At 35.6% G+C, this 26,825-nt stretch overlaps 1 protein-coding gene across 1 annotated transcript in view; it reads right to left on the bottom strand.

The window, feature by feature from the left end:
* Positions 1 to 26,825, bottom strand: part of AQR (aquarius intron-binding spliceosomal factor) — a 93,232-nt gene that overhangs the window by 30,494 nt on the left and 35,913 nt on the right. Inside the window, exons 14-22 of the mRNA XM_004751049.3 lie at positions 21,216 to 21,318; positions 18,031 to 18,151; positions 14,915 to 15,056; positions 11,653 to 11,831; positions 8,480 to 8,647; positions 6,479 to 6,648; positions 2,798 to 3,039; positions 1,029 to 1,175; positions 139 to 208 (exon numbers count right to left, since the gene is read on the bottom strand). Of these exons, the coding sequence (XP_004751106.2) occupies positions 139 to 208; positions 1,029 to 1,175; positions 2,798 to 3,039; positions 6,479 to 6,648; positions 8,480 to 8,647; positions 11,653 to 11,831; positions 14,915 to 15,056; positions 18,031 to 18,151; positions 21,216 to 21,318 (1,342 nt within the window). The remainder of the gene's footprint in view (positions 1 to 138; positions 209 to 1,028; positions 1,176 to 2,797; positions 3,040 to 6,478; positions 6,649 to 8,479; positions 8,648 to 11,652; positions 11,832 to 14,914; positions 15,057 to 18,030; positions 18,152 to 21,215; positions 21,319 to 26,825) is intronic.

Consider the following 26,825-nt stretch of genomic DNA (forward strand, 5'->3'; position numbering starts at 1 on the left):
CTCCATATGCAAACAAGGCCACAATGACTTACAAATGATTACATTCAGTTGAGTTTTTGTGTTTCAAATATACTCTAAATATCGAGTCCTACCTCCTGTCTGAATCCATGTAAAAACGTGTAAAAATAACCCTCTTACCATAGTCAGCCCAGGCTGCATCCCAGCACGGATAGCCTCTATTTGTGTGTGAGTAAACTGAATTGTATTACTGGAAACAAGAGTAAATAAAAAGTTGGTTAAAAACACAGATGAACAACATTTGGTAAAACCTTAGACAACAATGATCGGATGTCTAAATGCCTCCTCTGTATATGCCCCTGTTCTCCCACTCTTTTCTTGCCTCAACCCCAGCCCTTTGGGTGGGTGGGTGTGTGTGGGTGTGCATTTGAGTGTATGTGGTAAAACAAAAAACCAAAAACGACAAGACTGACCCTCTTAACAAATTTTAACTGCAAAGTACAGTATTGCTAACTATAAGAACAATGTTGGATAGCAAATCTCCAGTACTTTTACATCTTACATGGCTGAACCAATCTCTTCTGAATGATTTCCTTCACCTACATCCTCTACTGACCAACTAAAACCAAATAAATGTTATGGAAAGAAAAGACTAAAAGAAAAGTTATTTTTCAATACACTGAGCTCATCCTATATTTCACTTGGAATGTCTAAGTTCCAGTTCCCAATCTAATACCAAATATAATGCCGTTTTTTTAGCCACGGCACTGATGCATGAGGGTAGCTGCTACATGTAAAAGATCGTCATGAAGTAAGAATGCTGCACTCAAATTAAGATAGCCCTTCAATATTTATTTCTCATAGTATCCAAAAGTGTTCCCTTTAGGAAATGTAACTACAGAATGGCCAAAAATGCCTGAGCTATTCAGTTGTCTAACAGAATACAAGGAAAGAGTGTCCAGAAACAGAAGTTTCCTGGGGTTTCTAAAGGCATAGTAAAATTTAAACTTTTATTAATCCAAAATAACAAACTACTATTCATTATTACAATTAATAGACAGTAAAATTACCGTTTGGGTTGGTTGTAAGGATAAGGACCCCTATTAGGAATGACATGAGGTTCAACAATTAAGGTTTTTGCCTCTTCAGTATCTTCATCTTCACCATCTGCATCTTTCCTTTTCTTCCCTTTTCCACTCCTTACTGGAAAAGTTATCCTACAAAATCAAGATCTTTGTTCATTTTTACTATTAACAACATTTACCAACCACCTACCTTGTGCATGACATTGTATGGAATATAATCAGATCAGAAAGAAACACTTATGGCTTAAAGGAACTCACTATCTGTACATATATTCCGAAAAGAGCAGACTTAAAAGCATTAAAATATGTGTTAATGGTGTTCAGATTAGAAAAAGTCAACTGATGAAGGGAGAATCAGAAAGGAGAATTTTTACGCTTATATCCATGCACTGTAAAGTGCTTTTCCCATTGTCCCTCCTTAAATCAGAAAAGGCTTCTTGGGAGAGATGGCATCAAAGATGAGTTTCCAGGGCACCTGGGTGGCTCAGTGGGTTAAAGCCTCTGCCCTGGGTTCAGGTCATGATCCCAGGGTCCTGGGATTGAGCCCTGCATTGGGCTCTCTGCTCAGCAGGGAGCCTGCTTCCCTTCCTCTCTCTCTGCCTGCCTCTCTGCCTACTTGTGATCTCTGTCTGTCAAATAAATAAATAAAATCTAAAAAAAAAAAAAAGAAAGAAAAAGAAAAAGAAAAAAAAGATGAGTTTCCAAGAACTTAGACATACAAACATGGAAGGGAAGATATTCCGGGAATACGTAAGATTACAGGTTCAAGTACAAGTGGCCAGTTCTGCTAGAATGGATACAGTAGAGAAAACGAGGCTGGAGAGACAGGCTGAATCCCCGTTATGACCAACCCTTAGAATGTCAAGTCTTTAAGGCAGAAGTTTGTTTTTTTTTTTTTTTTTTTAAAGATTTTATTTATTTGAGAGAGCACAAGCAGGAGACAGGAGGAAGGGCAGAGGGAGAGCAGGAAGCAGACTTCCCACTGAGCAGGGAGCCCAACACAGGCTGATCCTGGGACCTGGAGATCATGAGCTGAACCGAAGGCAGTTGCTTAGCTGACTGAGTTACTCAGGCACCTTAAGGCAGAAGTTCTTAACCTGGTGTCAGGGACACCTCAGGAAGTAATGCCCCCCCCTACCTGGGGGGGGTTCAATGAATACATTTAAAATTAAAAAAAAAAAAAAGAAAAAAAAAGAATTCTCTATGTACACTTCTTCCATGTAATAGTATTCAGGGAAGAGTGATGAGTTGCTGCTTCAGGTGCTTTGTTCCACTTCTACTCAAAATTAAAACCAAAGCTTCTTTAACATGAAATATAACTATATTGCGAATATTTAAGTTTTGTGAAAGCAAGCAAACTTATGAGAAAAATAGAATTTTTCTGAAATCAAAACAAAAGAAAGTTCAACATCCCACGACTATGTCTATTAATTAGGAAATATACCAGATTATACATAATAGGCAGACACATTTCTTTAGTCAAATGCTATAAATATGTTTATATAATGCTCTTCAGACAACAAGCATTTACTGATCCCTTATCAGACGTGAGGCTACTTTTCTTATGGTCTTAAAATTGTTTTCTATACTAAGAAATATAATCAAATAAAGTAAATTTATCCCAATCATTATATGGTGAAGGTAAAGACTGCCCAAACACAATCAAGATATTCAAAACTTTAGCTAGAGTCCCATGGCCTATCTCACACTGGCTATAGAAAGTTTGAAAGGAGTGTATCCACTTCTGACTTTACCTGAAAGGGGGTATCTGTAGAGCTGGGTCATCCACAGTTACTTTAACATTATGACCAGGAAAGCTGGTTTTTAAATGTTCGATGGAGAGAAATGTATCATTGAAATCAAGAGTGGCAATCTGATTGGGCATTTTTGAATAATGTGCACTACTTGGATCCCCATAACCCAAAATGATGTCATGCAGCCAGTCAGGTACCACACAATCAGTATTCATCAGGTTCCGAATGGTCTCCAGCACAGCCTGTCAGGGAGAGGACAGAAAAGGGTTGTGTCAAGAAGCCATCTCAAACATTTGCACTTCAGTGGAATGCAGAGCTGGCTGCACTAATCCAGAATTCCCGAGTGTTTCAGGGTAAGAAGCTATTTTCTGCTGACAGGTGCTTGGCTAGACTGAATCAACAGCTATATTTTCAGTTGATACCATACACTGAGTTAAACAAAAGACCAAACTTAGCAAGGACAGTTTATCCGTTAGGAGTTCATTTAGACAGAATGTCATAAATAAGTTCATCACTTGACTCCCGTTGGGCAAAAAGAAAACCTGATCAGGACTACATAACAATAAGAAAATATTATAGAACAAACGCTTAAAGAGTAGAATTTCTTAGAAATTCCTGGGCAGACAATAAAAGAGAAGAACTCTTTTATTGCATAGTTCCTCCATGCTAAGATGACACACAACCAGAAACATATTAATATATGCCTCAGTTGTGAAACATCTCATAACTTAAAAATATTAAAATTAACACTGTTAGAAGAAATAAAGTTAGAAATAAAAAATAAAGTAGACAAAAAAAGTGAAATGTCAAATAAATTTCAGAATGAAACATTCTACAATAAAAAGTCATTGTAATTGTTAACCTATACATTATCAAAATTACTAAAAGTCAAGGCAAACTTTCAGACTTTCTAATAATTACTTCTAGACAAAGTGCTCTATCTCCTATATGGAAATGAGAAGGCTAGGCTATTAACTACAAAGACTAAAATAACAAAACCAGCCATTTTTATGTCACAAATGCTATATATTAAACAGGACAACAAAGTAACAGGACAGTGTGTGTTATTCACACTCCTGTCACATCACCTTGTTTTTGTTTTTGTTTTTTTTGCACTAATCACTACCTGAAATTCTCTTATTCATGTACTAAGTTACCTGCTTATCATTTGTCTAATCCCCACTAGAATATCATTTCCATGAGAGCAGGGATCTAGGAAGTTTTACTATGAGATGGGTAAATCACTGGATGGACACATCAATGAGTATGTTCTCATAATGATAGATAAGAGAAGAGCTCTACTCTCTAAGAAAATCAAAATTTTAGTAGGGAGAGGAAATATGTCCTTAAGCAATGACACAAAGTGGCAGAGTGTGGTCAATAATACAGAATATTATAAAATACAATGGGAAAACAGTTCCAAGACAGACACATGCAGGGAAGACTTTTGACCTTAGGAAAGGTTTCATGGAGGAAAGTGGCATTTCAATTTTGCTCAAACAAGGTTCCTGTGAAGGAACCTTGGATTATTTCATCATTAATGGAAAGTCACAGAAATGTTTTGAGAAGCTGACTGAAATGATCAGTGGAGGCATATGAAAAACAGGTGACTGACCAGGAGAACAGGGCTAGGGCAGAAGAAGTGATTTAGTGCAACTATTTAGGCAAGAAATAAAACATCCAGTTCAGAACAGGCTATACCAATTGAGAAAGAGAGAAGGAAGTAAGGAATGCTGCCCAGGTAGATAACAAAAACCAAAGACACCAAAAGAGCATCTGTCCTTTCCCAAACACAGGAGAGTTAATCACTGCCCCAGTTTCTTGGACTGGAATCTGAATGCCTCTTTGACCTCCCCTGACACTTTGTTGTTGTTGTTTTTAAAAGTTTATTTTTTTTTTAGTAATCTCTATACCTAGTGTGGGGCTTGAACTCATGACCCTGAGGATCAAGACTCACATGCTCTTCTGACTGAGCCAGCCAGGCACTCCTTCTGTGACACTTTTATCTCCATCCTTCTTATGACTTCTGGCACTTTTTAACATTTCATGGTAGTTACTTGTTTATATTTTTAACTTCCTTTTTTGGTAGTCTAAACTCCCTAAAAACATAAGCTGTGTCTTACTCAACTTTATTGGCTCCATACAACTTAGTACAATGCCAGACACACAGTAGGCATTAAATAAAATTGTCAAACAAATGAACATAAGGAAGAAACTTTTTTTCATTTTTAGTAAAGTGTGACTGAAATTCAGTCATTACTGAGAAGCAAAACAGAGGCAAACGAATGAGACCCTGCCCTCACAGACCTGCATTCTAATGGTGAAATCAGATAAAAAACAAATCAAGTCATCAAGTAAAATAAAGACTGTAAGGAGAAATAAAGACAATTAGATTAAGAATGAAAAGAAGAGGAAATACTACTTTGGTTAAGATTTCGAGAAAAAAAAGCTTCTTTTAGGAGTTAACATCTAAGCAGAATTGCCTACGTGCAGGGAGGGAGCGATCCAGGTAAATACCTGGGAGGAAGACTGTGTTGGTAGAGGGAACGCCATGGACCAAGGCTTGGATTCTTAAAGAACAGCACAAAGGTCAGCACATCTGCCATCGAACGTATCAGGGAAAGGTGTTAGAAAATGAGGTTGAAGAGGTGGCCAGAGGACAGATAATGAAGGAGCCTCTTGGATTATGGTAATAATTTTCTACTATGATAGGAAACCATTAGAGTGTTGAACAGGGTACCAAGGCATAATTTATATTCAGTAGTTATGTGGAGAATAGCAGAAAGAGAGGAGCCGTGGAGAATGGAAGCAGGGATGTGAGATGAGGGTGGCCTGGACGTGCTGTCAGTGGGGGTAGTGAGCTAACCAGACTGACTGATGGACTGGATGTGGACTGTGAGACAAAAAGAAATAAGAGTACTTCTGCTGTCCTGTCTTCAATAACAGGGCAAAATGGGGAATAAATTCCTTTGTATCTGAAGTCATCTTCAAGAACAAGAACAGGGGGGAAAAAGGCAATAAACTGACAATGCATAAGAAGCACTATGTTTTGGGGGAAGAGAAAAAAGAAAGGTACTTATACAGAAGGTAGTGTTACCAAATGCTAAAACAATTCAATGTTTACATTTTATAATGTAGTAGTTTCAAATATTAAAAAACATATTTTATCAAAACTCCTTATCTCCATTAAGTTATAAAAGTAAAATTCTCTAGCCCCTAAACCTCCCTTTTTCTGCTAAGGAGTAAAACGTATTATATAATAAAGTGATTCAAAACCACAGGCTCTCACGTCTGTGTTCATAAAGTGATTTGGAAGTACATTTACTTTTGATTTAAAAAAGAACTCCCACTAAACAAATAAACAAGCAGTTTTCTTTGCCTTATACTGGCTATTCTGAGCATCTAATACACAAAATGCAAGGCAGGAGGCTGACGTGGATTAATTTATATTGCTGAGTTTCTAAACTTATCAAAAGACAAAATAGATTTAGTAAATAAATTTTCTTAAGTTTTTATATTTAGTCTTCATGTTAAGAATATAAGAGAATTGTTTAGAATGAGAATAAAAGCAGTGATCATTTCCTTAACAAAACATTCTTTTATCTAGTATTTATGTATTTATGTTTTAGAAGTTAACTCAAACTGGACAGAGTACTTTTAGTTACATAGCCTAAAAATTACCTTAAAGTTATTTTCTTTTGGTTTTCTCCTCATTATGATATTAAAAGTTTCATACACATCTTCTGCTCCATTTTGTATAGTATTAGTCATATCTTGTTGATACTGGTTTGGATCCAAGAACACTCTAAATGTCCTCGACTCTCCTCTAAGATTGGGTCTTGGCTCAGGTCCTAGACATTTTGAAAAAGTTTGGTAAGTGAAATACAGACTTTTCAAGTATCAAAGTAAGTTAGCATTATTCCTTTTCCAGAAATGAGGAGTAAACTGTTCACTGAACGCCAGTCCTTCTCCTGACTAGAATGTTTTCCACTCATCCTTTTCAAATGCCTAGAGGCTGAAAATATTCTCTTTTTCCTAAATTCTTACTATTTCTTTCCCAGAAAAATGTTTGTGATGTAATGTTTATGATGCAAGGCCACAGACTGCAATTTTCTGTATATGTACTCAACCAAAATAAGAGCCCTAAAAGTCAAACAACTTTACTTTTTTGTCAGTTACTCATAGCTTCCATTACTGCCTTACTTATAGTAAGCACTCGACTGATCGCTCTTTTTGTCCTTTCACATTCCATTCCTAGTATCACCAGTGTGAAAGAAAATCTCATATACTAATAGCTGAAAGCTCAGAGGCTTTTTCTTGTCCCTTTGCCTCATCTCCTTACTTTTGTCTTAGTCCTTTAACTCTAGTCCCAATATGTGACCTTATGGTTATTCCACCTTTCCTATTTTCTTTTATTCTAGTGATAAGATCAGCTTAATTACCAGCACTTTCAATAATGGAGCAATCTTAAAATCACAGGTAGAAAGCAATTCAAGTTCTGAGAGAAGTTTAATAAACAAATTGGAATAAGCCCTGGAAATAGATGCAGTTATAATTTAACAGTAAGTATAACAAGATAAGAAAGAATTTCAAGGAAAAGCCAATGATAAGACTGAGAAATAAAAGAGCTGACAAATCCAGTAAGGCAGTATTTCTAAATGGGGTAATGTTTGCATGTAAGGTATGACAATTCTTTCTACAAGGCAGCTCTGTTTAATTTTTTTTTTTTTTTTTTGAGAGAGAGAGTAGGGGCATGTGCCATGTGTGAGTGGGTGATAGAAGAAGGGCAGACAGAAAGGGACAGAGAGAATCTTAAGTAGGCTCCAGGGTCAGCACAAAGCCCAAGGTGGGGCTCAATCTTACCACCCTGAGTTTGTGACTTGAGCTGTAATCAAGAATCGGACACTCAACCGACTGAGCCACCCAGGTGCCCCAAGGTAGCTCTGTTTAGATGTTTAGCATCCCTAGACCCCATCCATCAAATTTCACCCTCTATAAAATTCACCGTCCCCTACTCCTACCCCCAGTACATGACAAGATAAATACCAAAATTCATTTCAAAATACAGGGTAGTGCTATTTCCAACTGAGAGCCACTGCTACAACACATCAAATCAATAAAACTTAAGAAGGAAAAATTAGGCAAATATGTCATAAGAGGTGTTTGGAGGTTTTAAAAAGGCAATATTGTAAAGTATTATAAAAGGAAAATTTTAAATAAAGGTAATTTCAAAAGATCCTGTCCTTTCCAATATCTAATACAAAGTTTAGAAATTGGGGCTGCCTGGCTGGTTCAGTGGGTTAAGCCTCTGCCTTCAGCTCAGGTCATGATCTCAGGATCCGGGGATCGAGTCCCGCATCGGGCTCTCTGCTAGGCAGGGAGCCTGCTTCCTCCTCCCTCTCTCTCTTTCTCTCTCTCTGCTTGCTTCCCTGCCTACTTGTGATCTCTCTCTGTCAAATAAATAAAATCTGAAAAAAAAAAAAAAAAAAAAAGTTTAGAAACTGTATTATTTATTTCTAGAAGTGGGTGGTAGGTACCTTATATATATTTTATATATAATCCTTTGTGTTGATTCAGTATATAAAAATAACTAAAAAATATTACTTAAGATGCAAAAATAAAAACAGCACAAAAATTTATCATTATGTACACATACTCTTTCAAAATTACAGATTGCCATACCGTCTTCAATGACGCGCCCTTTATCATCCAGCATGCCCTGGATTTCACAGCCTCTGACGTAAACCAGGCCAATCTGCTCAATAAAAGGTCTCCTCCGGTCAAACTTAGTACCATAAGGTTTTGTGGGCCGTACAGTGATTAAAAAGCATACATCATGCTTACGAAGACCTGGTAGAACATAAAGACATTTTTATTTATCAGAATGTTATTGTTTTTAGTCTTTTGTTGGCAAATTGTCATCCTCTTAGGAGATTTAAGAAACATGTGAAGTACCAAAGGTGATCAATGATTACATTTGCATTGTAATATAATTATGGGTTTTCCTATAATCTTTAAATTCAATGTTTGAAAGGAGTAGTTAAAAGAAAATTTCTCTTTATGTTAACATTAGAAACTTTTATGCCACGAATACACTACTGAATAAGTCCTCAAGTCATGTTAGAGCTCCAAAATTGGATGTTCATCATCACTCTTAGTTTTAGCATTCTTAATAAATAACTGAAAATATGGTTGGCATATAATCCAGCTATATTATACTTAGCAGGTTTCTAACATCAGTTTAAACTATTCATCACTGTCATTCCAACAACAGTCTAATTGCATTCTCTGAAAGAGGTCAATGCAAGAATAATTCATCAAGGCACAAAAGCACTGTTTATAGATACCAAATTCAGAACATGGTTGGATATATATAGTTTCATTTGGCAAATAAAAATTTTTATAAGTAAATGACAAGAAATAGGAAACTTGTGCCAAAGTCCATAGCTTCTCAGTCATTAGACCAAATGCTGGACTCAACTAGATCCCCAGCTCTATTAAAAGTAGAGACATGGGAAGACAAGGGACATAAATTTACATCATATATCCATGTAATGGCATACCACTTAACCTTCATTTCTTTCCTGATTTGTTTTGTTAGCCACTGTATGACATAAATGCAAAATTATAATCTTATAATAAAATATACAACTAAATCAAATCAGCAATGTCAGTGTGTGGCTAATACTGGGACCATTCTGGCTTAATATGGAGTGAGGTTTAAGTGTGCTAGTAATAATTGCTCTGACTAACAATAACTACTTTATTATTTCCCAACAAATCAGAAGCAGGAGAAGCAATGAGAACTAAGGTGAACTGTTCTACTATCTGAGTTGTACTGCCTTTAGGACTTCTGATGTGCACAGCTCATTACAACATCTATGTGTTCAAGTCAAAGAGGTGGCCCTGAGAAGTAATTTAGTTCCTACCAGTGTCACTTTTTGGTATCACTGAGGGATGACTGCATATTCCCTACTAAAACAGATCATTTCACTGTGGGACATCTCAGATCTACATTTAAAAAGTCCTTATGTAACGGTGAGTTCAACTACCTTTCTCCTTTCAACCATATGTATCCACTCCATCCTGGCTGTGCCTCTGGAGCAGAATCCTGCATTTTGGTGTCCGTAATTATGTTTTCTTAATTTTAAAATGGGGTAATGGAGAGGATAAGGCCCTGAACTTCATACCTTTTTGAAGACACAAGAACAATGTTTCATATATTTAGCTTAAACTCTTCAAAACTGTTCCTACAGGACAATATTCATTACTACTAAAGAAACTTCCTCTCATTTTTTGCCTCCATTTTCTATTTAGTTACTCCATCTATGATTAACAGAGGACCTGAATTTTGGCTCTGGCCTCCCAGAAAACACTTTTCTTCCCACCATGCCTCATACTATGAATCACTTGTCCCACAATACCCTACTGTTCCATCGCTTGCTCATCAAAATTTACCTATTACATTTCTCATTCTATCAGAGGTCTATGTTTAAAAGAATGAAAGGGAAAAAAAAAGACTGTTTAATGTTCTTCTGAGAGAAGTCTCCAAAGTAATGAAGGAAAGCTTAGGTAACTGTGTAAAATAGTATTTATTTTAGTACCTTCTTAAACGCCAAAGGTAGTAAGTAAAAAACCTTCTTCAGAAAAATAATGTCTTTCTTAAGGTTTAGCAATAATGAAGATATACAGCATTCTAGATGTGTAATGCACTAGATTAGATTAGAACTCTTGAAGGATACAGGAATACAAAAACAATTTGTCACAAACTATACCCACTAGAGTGATCACATGTCAAACATGTGGTCAGCTTTGGTGCTGGATTCCTTTAGAATTACTGGATAAACATATCATATAGTCCCTATGGTTATAAACAGCTATACTGGGAGCAATAATTTCTGAAAACTGATCTATTAAGGGACTATCCTTTTCCTTCTGGCATGCTAAGAAGGTGGAAAGAGATAAAATCTACCAGCTACTGTTTCTCACAACAGGACAGCAAGCAAGAGCTCTCACAGACAGCTGGGGGAAAAATATAAAAGTGACACTTAAAAATTAGGTCATGTGTCATTTCTGGCACAGGTGTTACCAGTGTTTTCAGTCTACTTGGCTTAGTAACTCTGAACATATCTGCCTCTAAATAAAATTCCTTGTGACACAGAACTCCTGTACCTAAAATCTTGCCTAGAAAAGAATAGGGGAAATAACTCAGCTAAATTCTCTACATCTATTATTTATCCTTGAATACACTTAATATCACTAATTCTGACTTTCTCCCTTTGATGCAAATAGTTAAACTATTATTTATATCTATTTTTGAGTTGCTTTACCAGATCCCCTTAAAATTTCTTTTGAGTTTGTCTGATTTTGATTTTGTATCTTTATTTTCCGGCAACTTTATCTCTATTCTCTTCACTTTGGTGGCTTTTATCTCTTAAAAATACAAATTTGCTTTACTAGCTCTGCATGTGTACAAGTTATATGTGGCTTCCCCCCTTTCTTCAGTGAACAGTAATATTTTGGTTCTTTTTATATTGATCCTACATATTCATAAATACTATCTTACTAAATTTGGATTTAAATAGAGCTCTCCTCTCAGCTCTGCAAACTGCAATTTTCAAAATCCTGTGATATGCATGCTATTTTATGCTTTTTATTAAAGTATTAAGACAATTATTCTTGTATGATCCTTGATATTTTTACTACTAATAATTACAAAGACAATTTTTAAAGATAAAATTTCATAAATGTTTAGAAGAATAATGTTTAATAAAAGTACTCTGCCAATTTTCTAAGTGGAAGTCTATCAACTAAAAAGGCAAAATGTAACTTTATTTTTTGAAATAGGAAATTACCTTCCCATTCATCTTTGATGTGATCTCTGACATTCAGATTGATGGTAACATCTGCACGAACTCGGGTTGGCCAGTTTTCACCTATGTTTGGCTTGGCAACCTCAACTACAGTGAAAGCCACGATAGGCTGGGCCATTCGTGCCCAACCACCAAATACTACACCACCATACTCAGACTGCCTGAAAAGCAAAGAAGCACATGATTACTCCAAGAAAAAATGACTTTTTCCCAACTTCTGTCAAGGAAAATTAGTAAGGAGGAACACATATTTAACCACTAAGCCCTGACATCAGTAACTTATTTCTAAACTCAAAAAAAGATTAAGTCCCAATATATAGGGAATACCTTCAGTAGTTATGAACAGGCAGATATGGTCCAATAAAGAAAGGGAAGTAAAGGGGTGCCTGCGTAGCTCAGTGGGTTAAAGCCTCTGCGTGCAGCTCAGGTCATGATCCCAGGGTCCTGGGATCGAGCCCCACCTCGGGCTCCCTCCTCTCTCTCTGCCTGCCTCTCTGCCTGTGATCTCTGCCTGTCAAATAAATAAATAAATAAATAAATAAGTCTTAAAAAAAAAAAAAGTGAAGTAAAGAGGAGTATTTATCCCACACACACAGAAAAAAGATAACTCTATATACATAATAGCAGAGGCATTTTGTCAAGAAAAATCTGTAATAATAATAATCTATTATTATATTATAATCTATATTATTATAAGAGAGTAATAATTTTAATCCTTTTCCTCTCTTCATCAAGACAGTCTCAACTGTTCACACTTTATGCATTTAGGTATTTCTATAAGCTGTTTTGGAACAAGCAGAATTTTAAAAATTAAAAACAAACCAACAAACAATAATATCTATGCAAATGCTTGCTTTAGGGTAATATTTGAATCATTTAAGAGATACTGCCATGGATTGGGGGTAAAAATAATCAAGCTAGTTATAATAACCAGAATCACTAACATTCAAATACCCACTCTTCCTTCTTAGGTTAGTGTAACTGGTGTTTTAGATTTTACATTAAGTAGTATATCTGGGAAATGTGTAGTATAAATACTCCAGCAGCACTCCAAAACTGGAAAGTACTGCCAAAAGTGACATGCTTACACAGATAAAGAAAAGCTACATCCCAGGTAAAGGCTTTGTGTTATAAGAAAAATGTAGAACTCTACATCAAAGAGTGAAACTAATTAAAAATAAAAGTTCTGCATCCAGTGACTTGCTTAATATAGGGAATTTCTTAAAGGTATTACCTTGTGTCTAAGCCCTTTTGTAATAACTATTATCTCCTCCATATTTCACAATTTTACTACAGTATAGCTTACATACAATAAAATGCATCCACTGTAAATGCACAATTCAATGCTGTTTAGTAAATTTGCAGAGTTGTATACCCATGATCCAATCTAATCTGAGAACATTTCCATCCTATGTATAAAAGATCCCTCTCATTTGACTACAGTCAATTCTGTTACTACCCCCAGACAACCACTAATCTATTCTCCCCAACACTTTTTTCCTCTTATAAAATCTACCTATGACACGAGTAATTAAAAAGGATAGATTTCTGCCCATCATAAGTACATTCTCTCTTATGTTGCTCAGTGGTTTCAGCAGACCGAATACGTACGTGATCGTTAGTACCAAGCACTGAGTAAAATTTATGCCCCTACTTTCCACCTTCAGCACACAAGAAACAGAAAGAAGCTTGGCCTCTTTTTGGATCTCATCATTCTTAAAGGCCTTCAATGAAGGGCAATTAGGAATGAAAATCTAGAAAAATTTATTATCACAAGTTAATTCTGAAAAATGACATTTTCTTTCCCTTAGCAGAAAATAATATAAGTTTAAAAAATTTCCTTTATTAATAGACCATAAGAACTCTTAAGTATTTTTGCTTTATTTGGCATTTAAGTAAAATGTAAGTGAATTCTATTTGATAAACGGCTATTTCATAAATCCCTAGTTTGCAAAATGGCCAAAATTAGGTTTAGAATCTGAGCATGTATAACCCAAGGTAACCATAAACTGAAAGGAAGCCTTCTGATCAAGCACACCCCCGGGGTCCAAACAATGGGCAATAATTCCAGCAAAGCTGTGGGCAGGGATGATCAGCCAGCGAGTATACAAACCTCACAGTGCTACCCTGCCTACTGACTCAACTGATTATTAAGTCAAAAATACTTTATGTTGTGTTGTATAGTCTCACCCAGAATAACTTTTCACATAATAACTAATTAAAAAATAGAACTGTGTATGAAATAAAATGTGGAAGTGAAAAAAATAGATCATAATCATAGTGTCCATGTAGCTCTCTATAATTAGTAAGGAGAGAAGCCTGGAAGATACCTGAAGCCATTCACATTCACAAACTTGTTAAGCTTTTTTTAAAAAAAATTCTGGTCATATAATGACCAGAATATAATAAAAATCTATTTTATACATTCACAGTCACTTATGACATATAACTTACTCTCATCAATTTCATACGTACAATGAAATAGTGAATGAAGGGCATTTATTTCATGTCTAAAAAGCAAAACGGACCTTCACAAATCTCATAATACAGAGCTGCCTATAATAACCAGAATGAAAATTTTTTCTTAGCTAACAGAATTCCAGAAATGAGCTAGCAAGTGGGGAGTTGAGTTTAAGCAGAAGACTTCCTCAAATAAAGAGAACTACTCAACTGGCTCCCAAAGTAAATCCTGATGGTTTAGTCAAGGTAATCTATGGATGGAGGACCTGGCAAGACTTTGCAACATTCAATGCCATGTGAAGCTCAGCAGTACTCCTCATCTCTTGCCAGGTTCCTTAGAGAGGCTAACTGAGATACTGGTGATAGCCACAAGAGCAGCTGGGGTAGAAGACCCCTTTATCATAAGCTCCCAGGACTTAAACTGTCCTGTCCTAGTAAAGGCCTGCTGGTCAGCCCATACGCTCCCTCTTTACCCTTTTGCTAATGTCCAACATACTCACCCCCCTATATTTCTCCCCCTACCATCCTCCAAAAATGAAGACCGCTCCTCCCTTATCCCCAGTCCCCCAGCACCACACCCAAGTACCCAGATATATATATTTTAGCACTTTTGATATACTCTAATCCACATTAGAGAATTTCTCAAAGAGTGAATATTTCATATTTTAAGAGGGCATCTTCATGCCAGGCATACTATTTCTAAATACACTTATGAGGTTTCTGACAGAGGTTGTATCAGTCACTGTTTACACCTCTTCATTACAAATGGAACCGATTTGCTTACCAAGGCTTCATTCTGCTGACACTATCCTCGATGTCTTGCCTAATTTCGTAAGTTGATTCTAAGCGGAAGAGATTAAAATTCCTTAAGAGGTAATCATGAAGAGTCAAAAACTGCAAATTCAACTTGGGAAGAGCAAGACAACCTGAAAAAGAAAAAAAATCCACATCTGAATTATTCTTTTAATTAGACAACTGCACTATGTATAAAGAAATGTACTACAAATTTGGTTAAGAGTTTAATTTAATGATGTCTCTAAATATAGCATATTTGATAAGGTTCTATTTTTATTTTCACACAGAAATTGAAAAACCATGTTAACAAATGCTATCTATTAAGAGTTGGGATAAAACTCATTAATACATATAACCGTACATTGCTGATTCATATACAAACAGGCTTCTCAAAAGTAGCTGAAGATACTTAAAATTAATATAGTCTCGAGTAATTTAAAAATTCTTCCTTTACCCCTAATATATATTTGGCAAAGCTCGAAGTAAATAATGACCATAAACTAAGCCCATGACAAATTTACCATGAAAGTTAATTAGTTAGTATATTACAACATATTAATCTATCTCCAAAGGGTGCTATTGTGTTCTGAATCTCTACCTTTTCGCCAGACTTTAAGGATAAGGTATTGGCTGTATGCTCTTCCTGGAGTTATTTCCCTTCTCTGACTATATTAATGAACAATATTCTTTCTAGTATCTTCAGTAACTGCTATTTCCCTTGGATAATAAGTGAGTAAGCCTCAGCTGCAATATCAAAAAGATTAAAAAAAAAAAAAAGAACCTCAAAATAAACACATTTTACTGGAAAATCATTATTTTCATCATCTGAATCTGTTCTTACCAAAGCAATAATAAACCTAAGGGCAAAAACATCTATGTGAAAAAAGTTTTCACATCATATATGTTAGCAAATTCTGATTTATAATCTAACTCAGTGTCGTTCAGGCCAGAGGCTGAGGGAAAATGTCTCTTTGGACAGCATAATTTTATTTAAAAAAAAAAAAAGAATTAAAATGTGACCATTTTGCAACTGTCATTGAATTAACAAATCTAGCCATTAAGCTGCAATGGCTACTTATATCACACACATACAAAAACAACCAGTCAGTGCCTCTGATGAAAGAATACAGCACCACCAAGAATCTTGCCAGAGAGAAAATGTCAGCCTGACCAAGCCTCTGCATTCAGCTGCCAATCTGCAAGAAAATAAAGAGTAGAAAGACATACTCAACTGTACACTGAGCAGTCAATTAGAAAAAACCAGACTGTGGAAAACTATACAGATCAAATAACTCAGGTTCTTCAAAAGAAAAGAAAGGGGATACAGAGGGCATTTGTGAAGTAAAAGAATTTAAAAAATGTGAAGGATTGACTATCATACATGGATGCACAAGTCAGTGATAAAGCTATGAAGAAATAAACAGTGATTGCTTTGGAAGTCAGGAAATCGTTACTTTCATGTGGAGGGAGAAGCAGTAACTAGGAAGGAGCTTATGGGAGGATTCTGGGATAGCCAATAAGGTGGTAATTCCCCTTATAATAATTTGTTAAGCCTTATGTTTATGTTGTGTGGCTTTCTATATTTGTGTTTATCTTCTTTAAAAGGTTCAATTAAAATTAGGGCAAAAAATTTTACAAGGATTTTCTTTATAATTCTTAACTATATTTCTTTAAATATCTGTACCAGTTTCACTTATTTTGTCTTTTTGGGAGCTAGAAAAACAGTCTGTATAAACATTCAGTATTAGCTTTGATCCTTGCCTATTCATTAGCATCAACTACTGAGCCCCTAAAACACGATGCCATCATGGTCACTGAAGAACAATGGCAAGACATTGCCAAACATCTGAAGACAGATTTATTACAGTTAAACCACCTGGCAACAAATATTGTTCCGAAACACTTTCCTTAACCTTCACTATTATAGAAGGTAAAGAACAATACCTTACATATTAAGCAAAATGTATTTTTAAACTCAGAGCAACATCACTGAATAGCACCAAAAGCTAGATGTAAGACTATACATGTTTAAGGACACATAAGTTCTGTACTGATAAGACAAATATTAAGTGGTATTTGCCTTTTAGGAACTGATTAGATGAAGAGTTAGATTCATACATGCATGGCCATAAATACTATTAGCATGAGCAACTTAGGAAAGTGAAAAAACAAGGCATGACCTTTGTAAGAACAAAAAAAATATGAAGCCTGCCTATTCTGAAATCTAGCACAACTTTGGTGCACTGAAGTTTACTGAAGTTATGGGTTTACTGAAGTTATGGCTTCAGCATATGATTCTGAAGTATCTATTTTTCTTTTAAATAAATTACCACTGGTAATATCTTTAAAATAGCCAAACTTCTCATAATGAAGCCATTGTTCAAAAATTTCCTTGTTTTTTTTTTTTTTTTTTTGAAATATGCCTTCAAAATATGTCAGAATGTACTTCAGTCTATACTCAATTGTGGCAAATTCTCAACCTCAGAGGATAAACAAAAGCATTTAGGAACAAATCTGTTGAAATAGATAAATAAACCGGGGAATAACTATTTTTAATCAAAACTAAGGGTTTATCATTAAGTACTGACAATTTTTGGTGGTCATTAGCTGGTTTAATGAGAAATTCAAAAGAACTTCTAAAAAAGGCTTTGAAAAATAAAACACTACCAAACAAAACAAAGCCTTTTACAGTGACATATTGAGAGCCATACTTCCTCCACTATTAGGTCTCCTTAAAACATAGTTTTATGATATGGTCATATTTTATAAAGGATGATATATGTATTCACACACATACATAGCATGCCAATACATGTACACATGTGAATGTCTGAGCATGTGTGCGTAGTGTGCTCTCACGTGCACACATACACATTAGGGCATGGTTAAATTTAACAAAAATCCTTAATACTATTCAAGTATTCAAAAATCCTTAATACTATTCAGTATTCAAAATACTGAATAGTTTCCAGCTTTAAAACTGAACTTGAGAGTACCAGAAAACTACCCTAATGCATGTAATCGATAGAGGTATTTTTAGTTACATACGATAAATTCTAAACTAAATTTCCTAATACAGTTGTATTCCATACTTCTCTGCCGTACCTTCCCCAGAATAGTACTCAGTTGGGACAATATTTTCATCCCATATGATTTTCTCAGTTGGATACAAAGGCATCTGGTTCAACTGCTGAATCTGAGAAATTCGACGTTCATGACGAGATACCTAAAAGAAACAGGATCATGCAGAAAGTAAGAGCAATCTTTTTTTTAATCAAAATAATTTATGGAGAAATTCACCATAAAGTACAGAATGAGAAGTTTCATGTCTTTCAGTTATGGTAGCACTTTATAAGAGGGTTTTTTTCATTTTTCCATTTTCTCCATAAATCAAAGATGAGAGAGGTACCAATTATGATGGGCTTTGGAAAATCAGAGCAGAGTTCAATACCAAGTCCCTGTAATTTATGAGCTATGTAAAAACTGGGCACATTCTTTCAACTTCCCTGATCTCAGCTTCCTTTTCGGTAAAACAGGTAATATACCATTCACCTCTCAAGTTTCTTATGAAAATGAAACGGATACTATAAAACAGCATCGAAGTGCCTGGTACATGCCAAGACCTTAAAATCCACAGCCCTTAATATTCAACACTTTTAAGCTCTAAGTAGATTATAGTTTTCATTCTTTTACTAATTAAACAATCTGGAAAATTTTGTGATTAAAAACCTGGGGGCACCTGGGTGGTTCAGTCGCTTAGGTGTATGACTTGGTTTCAGCTCAGGTCATGATCTCCAAGTCAGGAGACAGAACTCAGTGTTGGGCTCCATGCTCAGTGGGGAGTCTGCCTTCCCCTCTCCCTCAGCCATCCGACCCCCCTAGCCTTGCTCAGGCTGTCTCTCTCTCTCTCTCTGAAATAAATCAATCTTAAAAACAAAACACAACACACACACACACACACACACACACACACACGGCCTCAATTTTCCTTGTAAAATCAGTTTGCCTTTATGACCTCTATGTAGATTTCCATTGTTAATATTATAGTCCTCTATCTCAAACACAGAAATAAGCTTGTTATCTAATTAACAAGTTAAAATAATGATATATGTGAAAAATTTGTCATGTTCTCCTCAGTAAAGAGAGTATTATTTTAGGAAAGAAAAGAGTGTGACATCATCTAAAAAATTCACATATTTCAACTTCTTTATTATAATTCAGGTATTAGAAGAATCCAAAGCCTAAGGAAATCCTTCAGGAGAGAGAGGAAATGAAAGATAATGCTGTAAGCACTATAAATTTTTAAAATTGTTTTCTTGTTGGCATAAATATTTAAATTTCATTGATCAAATCTTAGCTGTAAGACTGTAAAAGGCAAAGGCTCAGCCTTATACGTAAACCTATTGTCCATTAGAAAGATTCTTTAAAAGAATACTCATTTCTTATAGTAAGGATTTATTATTAATCCCCAAAACCGACTTAATGAGAAAAGATTTCACATTGTCAGAAAATAGGACAAAGAATTTTTAGAAAGCACTCGTAGTCAGAAATAATGAAAAGGCGGCAAAGATGGTACCTAAGACATACACTTCAAACAAATAAACATACCAATAAAAAAGTATTTTCCATACTTGAATTAAGTTAAAACTCCAAGAATTTTTCTCCAATTGGCACTAAAACACCTGTTACCAAGCTTAAAACAGCTGCTACCAATAGCTTCTGGTTACTATCCCCAAAATGAGCATTATCATCTTCTCTACAATAAGAGACTATATTTTACCCCCCATATTAGAAGTATTAGTTTGGAATATAACCACAAAACTGTGTGCCCAGGACCGTTCCATACATGTAAAAAAAATGCATACACAGAGTTACAAAAAACAAACTAAAAAAACCTACTCAACCTACAGCAGACAGAAAACAAAAAATTAAAACATGCTATTCTTTTTTGTACAAACCATGCAACTGGCAGAAATTAGGATGACCTGTAACATCCAATGCTGGTAAGAGCTTAAGGAGACACACTCTAATACATTGTTAGTAGGAACATACATCTTTCAGAGGATAATTTGGCTGAATCTTACACCTTTTAAATAAGCACATGCTCCAATCAAAGAATTTCACTTCTAGGTGCCTCTCCCTAAATGTCCACACATGTGCACAAAGAGACATGAGCTGGGACCAAATCATTACTTATAAAAGTGAACACGGCAAAAAGCTTAAATATTCACAGTGGGATATAATTACTCGTGCATTTTATGAATTATTTTACTAAAGCTAAAAATATATTACTATTCCTCAATTTTTCTGTGAACCTAAAACTGCACTAAAAAAAAAAAATAGCACCTGGGTGGCTCAGTTGGTTGAACATCTGCCTTCGGCTTGGGTCAAGATCTCGGGAACCAGGGACTAAGCCCTGAGCTGGGCTCCCTGCTCAGAGAGGAGCCTGCCTCTTCCTCTCCCTGTGCCATTCCCCCTGCTTGTATTCTCTCTCAAATAAATGCAGTCTTTAAAAATAAATAATAAATTAAAAATAAATAAATCCTTACCCAAAAAGTATTAGTTTGAGTTAAAGTCCATTATTTCCCCAAATGAGTGAAAACTCCGTTAGAATTCTTAAATCCACCAAGTCAGTGATAACTTAGTTTTTATAAATATTCCTGAGCTTTCTAATGATAAAGGTATGCCTTACTATCCAAGGTATCATATTTAAGTAACTTTTAAAATAAATGGTTAGGGGTGCCTGGGTGGCTCAGCGGGTTAAAGCCTGGGCCTTCAGCTCAGGTCATGATCCCAGGGTCCTAGGATCAAGCCCCAATAGGGCTCTCTGCCAAGCGGGGAGCTTGCTCCCCCTAACCCCCACACCCTCTCTGCCTGCCTCTCTGACTACCTGTGCTTTCTTTTTGTCAAATAAACAAATAAAATCTTTAAAAATAAAACAAAATAAAAGGTTAAATAAATATGAATGCATACGTATTAACTGTGTGTGCATAACTATGACCTCTAAAAAGCAGGAATGGTGTCAATTACCTATGTATCCCAATGCCTGAAGCCAGTGCCTGACACAGAAGCTGCTCAAAAATGTTTGCACGGAATGAATTCATGCCATAAAGCAGTTTTAAAAGGTAAAAGACTTAAGAAAAGAAACCTATTAGATAAAAAATCTGGCAAAATCAGATATGTAATTGTAAAACAGGTAGAAATGACCTACTTAACCTTTAGCCCAGGAAAAAATTTTAATTAACACACATATTTAAGAAAAGGAAAATTTAAAGAACATTAATATTTACCAGCAATTCTAGAAGAAATTCTTTATCAAAAGTTGTGTCTTCATTTTTAGGAAGAGTTGGTAACAAGCAGAGGTATGATGCCACCTGGTGGAGTGTATTTGAACTGCAGAATAAGGAATATTCAGACCAGAGTATCTTATTAACTTACTTTACTTCTGAAACACATAATTTTACAGACTGCTTAAAAAGTCTTCCCTAGCAAACATAACCCTATGATACTGCAGCAAATAAATAAATTGAGAATGAAAGTTAATCCCCTTAATGCAGGTTCTGGAAAAGTCTTCTGCAAACCCCCTGTGGTCCCTGAGACCTTTCTACTATGTGTGCAAGAACAGTATTTCTTCTGTTAATACTTTACTTGTTTGTTTTTTTCACTATCTTTATGTACACAGTGAAAATCAATGGCGGATAAAACTGCTGGCATGGGTGAAGGCCGTATCAACCAAGTATGGTACCAACTAGGACTATAAAGAGACATAATATTCCTTACTGGCACATGCAGGGGGAGAAAAAAAAGTCACTTTCACGGCACCTGGGTAGCTCAGTGGGTTAAAGCCTCTGCTCATGTCATGATCCCAGGGTCCTGGGATCGAGCCCCGAGTCGGGCTCTCTGCTCAGCAGGGAGCCTGCTTCTTCCTCTCTCTCTCTGCCTGCCTGTCTGCCTACTTGTGATCTCTGTCTGTCAAATAAATAAATAAATAAGTAAATAAAATCTTTAAAAATATAAAAAAGCCACTTTCGTTTAAGATGACCTTAATGAAGTAGCAAAATTAATTAATTAAAATTAAATTGTTACTTAACATTAATTATTAATATAATTAAATTTGGACTCTTGAGTATCTGTTTTTAAAAAATTCTGTGTGACAAGATGGGAAGTACACATTTTGCAAACAATTTTTACTTGAAAGAACTGGTAACAAACTATGGTTATTCAGATTTAAATAAATGGCAAAAATTTTACAAATCTGAACAAATTAAGCAGTAACTTTAAGGAAAACAACTGATGGTTATTTGTCACCGAAGATAAAATTTGAACTTCCAAATCAAAAACTGGAATTCTGGAAAATGTATATTCACCACCATGAGCTGAACAGCTTTCTATGACTTAAATATAGTTTCATCACCTTCAGCAAATGACCTCACACACTATCCCAGTCCCTCGTAACCACTAACCGGGTTTTGATCTCTACAATTTTGCTTGTCCCAGAAGGTCATATAAATGGAATCATACATTATGATCTGATACTGGTTACTTTCATTTAGCATAATGCAATTAAATTCACCCATATTGTGTGCATTTGTAGTTGGTTCCTTTTTACTGCTGAGTAGTATTCCATTATACAGATGTAGCACAGTGTTGTTTTTTCACTCACCAGTTAAAGGGTATCTGTTTTTGACAACTATAAAGCCACTATATACATTTCCCCAAAGATTTTTGTGTGAACATAAATTTTCATTTAAGTATATCTGTAAGAATGCTAGATTGTATAGTAAAAGCATGTTTAACTACAAGAAACTGTCACATTTTTCCAAAGAGGCACTACCATTCTGAATTCCCACCAGCAATATGTGAGAATTCTAGCTGTTCCACATCCTTGTCAAAAGTCAATACATTGCATGTTTTTTGACAATTCTAATAGGCATGTAGTGGTTACCTCATTATGATTTAAATTTGCATTTCTCTAATAACTAATGATGCTAAGCATCTTTTTGTAGCCTTATTGAAATGTATCATCTTTGGTGGAGTATCTGTTCAAATCGTTAGCTATTTTTAAATTATTTTCTTATTATGGAATTCTAAGACTTCCAGGTACCAGTCCATTATCAGACAGGTATTTAGTCAATATTTTCTCCCACTCTGGGGTTATATTTACATTCTGTTAACAATGTCTTTCCAAAAAAAGAAAAAAAAAGTCTCAAAGAGTAAAAGTTTTAGATTTTTTTTTTTTTAAAGATTTTATTTATTTATTTGACAGACAGAGATCACAAGTAGGCAGAGAGGCAGGCAGAGAGAGAGGAGGAAGCAGGCCCCCCACTGAGCAGAGAGCCCGATATGGGCTCGATCCCAGGACCCTGGGATCATGACCTGAGCCGAAGGCAGAGGCTTTAACCCACTGAGCCACCCAGGCGCCCAAAGTTTTAGATTTTGATAAAGTCCTATTTATCAATTCTTTTTCTCTTTATGAATTGTGCTTTGGTGTCTATGGAAATCTTTGCACAAACCATAGTCACAAAAATATTCTCCATATGTTCTATTAGTTCTGGTTCTGAGAAATATGTCTATGATTCATTGTGAGTCAGTTTGTGTATATGATGTGAAGTATGTGTCAAGTTCCATACTTTGTACATAGATGATGTCCCACTGTTTCACCACCGTTGTTGAAAAGACTATCCTTTCTCCAGGTAGTTGCTTTGGTATTTTAGAAATCAACTAACATATATGTGTGGTCTATTTCTGAACTTTACTCTGTTCCAGTGACCTATATGTCTATCTGTCCTTTATTCAATATCACAAGGTCTTGATTACTATAGCTATATAGACAGTCTTGAAATTAGGTAGTGGGAATCCTCCAATTTTGTTCTTTTTCAAAATGGTTTTGGCTAGTCTAGTCTCTTTGCCTTTCTATACTAATTTTTGAATAAGCTTGACAATTTCTAGAAAAATATCCTGCTGGGATTTTGACTAGAACTGAGTTATACCTATGAATCAATCTGGGCAGAATTCATACCTTGACTCTTCTCATCCATACGCAAGGCAAATATCTCCATTTCTTAAATTAATTCACTTTAATTGTATAGATTTCCTTAATGTGGTTTCAGATACCACATTGAAACTAACATTTAAGAAATAACCACTTGTCAAATGTGATACAGTATCAAAGAAAAATATTCACAATTATTTGAAAAGGCTATTAAAATATATTTCCCTTTTGCATAAGGGAATGTCTTCATTTACTTCAACCAAAACAGTATCTCACAATAAATGAAATACAGAGCAGATCTACAGTCCAACAGTCTTTGATGAAGCCAGACATTAAAGAGATTTGTGGGGGAGGAGTTGAGGTGGTAGAGGAGTAGGGGGACCCTAAGCTTCTCTCATCCCTTGAACAGGGCTAGTTATCAAATCATTCTGAATGCCCAAGAAATCAATTGGAGGTCTGAGAGAACAAAAACTGCAGTCTAAAAGTAGAAAGGCAACCACCTTTTGGAAGGAATCCCAGAAAATAAAGAGAAAGGAAAAAGGGACAGAAGGTTTATTTGAACAAATTATAGCTAAAAACTTCCCCAATCTGATAAAGGAGACAGACATCAAAATCCAAGAAGCACAGTGAACTCCTATTAAATTCAACAAAAGTCAACTGTCACCAAGGCATATCATAATCAAATTCACAACATACATAGACAAGGAAAGAAACCTGAAAGCAGCACGGGGAAGAAAAAATCCTTCAACTACAAGGTTAGCCAGATCAGATTCACAGCAGATCTATCTACAGAAACTTGGTGAGCCAGAAAAGAGTGGCAGGATGTATTCAATGTGCTGAATGGGAAAATAACACAGCCAAGAATTCTTTATCTAGCAAGGCTGTCATTCAGAATAGGAGAGATAAAAAGAGTTTCTCAGATGAACAAAAACTAAAGGAATTCGTGACCACTAAACCAGCCCTGTAAGAAATTTTAAGGGGCCTCTTTGAGTGGAGAAAAAAAGACCAAAAGCAACAAACACTAGAAAGGACCAGAGAACACCAACTCTGCAGATAACACAATGGCACTAGATTTATATCTGTCAATAATCACTCTGAATGTAAATGGATTAAATGCTCCAATCATAAGACATAAGGTATCAGAATGGATTAAATAAATTCATCTGGGGCACCTGGGTGGCTCCATAGGTTAAGCCTCTGCCTTCGGCTCAGGTCATGATCTCAGGGTCCTGGAATCGAGACCCACATCTGGCTCTCTGCTTGGCAGGGAGCCTGCTTCCCCCTGTCTCTCTGCCTGCCTCTCTGCCTACCTGTGATCTCTCTCTTTCTGTCAAATAAATAAGTAAAAAAAGATTTTTAAAAAATTTATCTATATGCTGCCTACAAGAGACTCATTTTATTTATTTTTTTTAAAGATTTAATTAATTTATTTGACAGACGGAGATCACAAGTAGGCAGAGAGGCAGGCAGAGAGAGATGAGGAAGCAGGCTCCCTGCTGAGCAGAGAGCCCGATGTGGGGCTCGATTCCAGAACCCTGGGATCATGACCTGAGCCGAAGGCAGAGGCTTTAACCCACTGAGCCACCCAGGCACCCCAAGAGACTCATTTTAGATATAGACACCTGAAGATTGAAAATAAGGGGACGGAGAACCATCTATTTTGCTAATGGACATCAAAAGAAAGCTGGAGTAACTATACTTATATCAGACAAACTAGATTTTAAAACAAAATCTGTAACAAGAGAAGAAGGGCATTATATCATAATTAAGAGGTGAATCCATCAAGATCAAACAATTGTAAATATTTATGCCTCCAACTCGGGAACACCCAAATACACAAATCAATTAATAAACATAAAGAGGTTCCTCAAAAAGTTGAAAATAGAACTACCCTACAACCAGTAATTGCACTACTAGGGAATTTCCCCAAAGATATAAGTGTAGTGAGTGAAAGGGACATCTGTACCCCAATGTTCATAGCAGCAATGTTTACAATAGCCAAACTATGGAAAGAGCCTAGATGTTCATATATATATATATATATATGAAATACTACTCAGCCATCACAAAATGAAATCTTGCCATTTGCAACGACGTGGATGGAACTGGATGGAACTAGAAGATATTATGCTTAGCGAAATAAGTCAATCAGAGAAAAACAATTATCTTATGATCTTATTCATATGGAATTTAAGAAACTAAAAAGATCATAGGGGAAGAGAAGGAAAAATAAAACAAGATGAAATCAGAAAGGGAGACAAACCATAAGTGACTCTTAATCATAGGAAACAAACTGAGGGTTGCTAGAGGGAAGTGGGGTGGGGTGGGGAATGTGGTAACTGGGTGAAAGACATTAAGGAGGTCATGTAATATAATGAGCACAGAGTATGATATAAGACTGATATCACTGACCTCTACCTCTGAAACCAGTAATACATTATATGTTAATTAACTGAATTTAAATTTTAATAAATGAAATTCAAAAAATAATAAACATAAAGAAAATCACTGATAATGATACAATAATAGTAGGGGACTTTAATACCCCACTTATTGCAACAGACAGATCATCTACAGAAAATCAACAAGGAAACAATGGCTTTAAATGACACACTAGACTGGATGGACTTAAAGGATATATTCAGAACATTTCATCCTAAAGCAGCAGCATACACATTCTTTTTGAGTATACACGGAACATTCTCTAGAATAGATCACATACTGGGTAACTCAACAAATATGAAAAAAATTGAGATTATATCATGCATATTTTCAGATCACATTGCTATGAAACTTGTAGTCAACCACAAGAAAAAATTTGCAAAGACCTCAAATACATGGCAGTTAAAGAACATCCTACTAAAAATGAGTGGGTTAACCAAGAAATTAAAGAATAAAAAAAAAAACA

Source organism: Mustela putorius, unplaced genomic scaffold (genome assembly GCF_011764305.1).
Source record: "Mustela putorius furo isolate JIRA1106 unplaced genomic scaffold, ASM1176430v1.1 tig00003898_pilon_pilon_pilon, whole genome shotgun sequence".
NCBI lineage: Eukaryota > Metazoa > Chordata > Mammalia > Carnivora > Mustelidae > Mustela > Mustela putorius.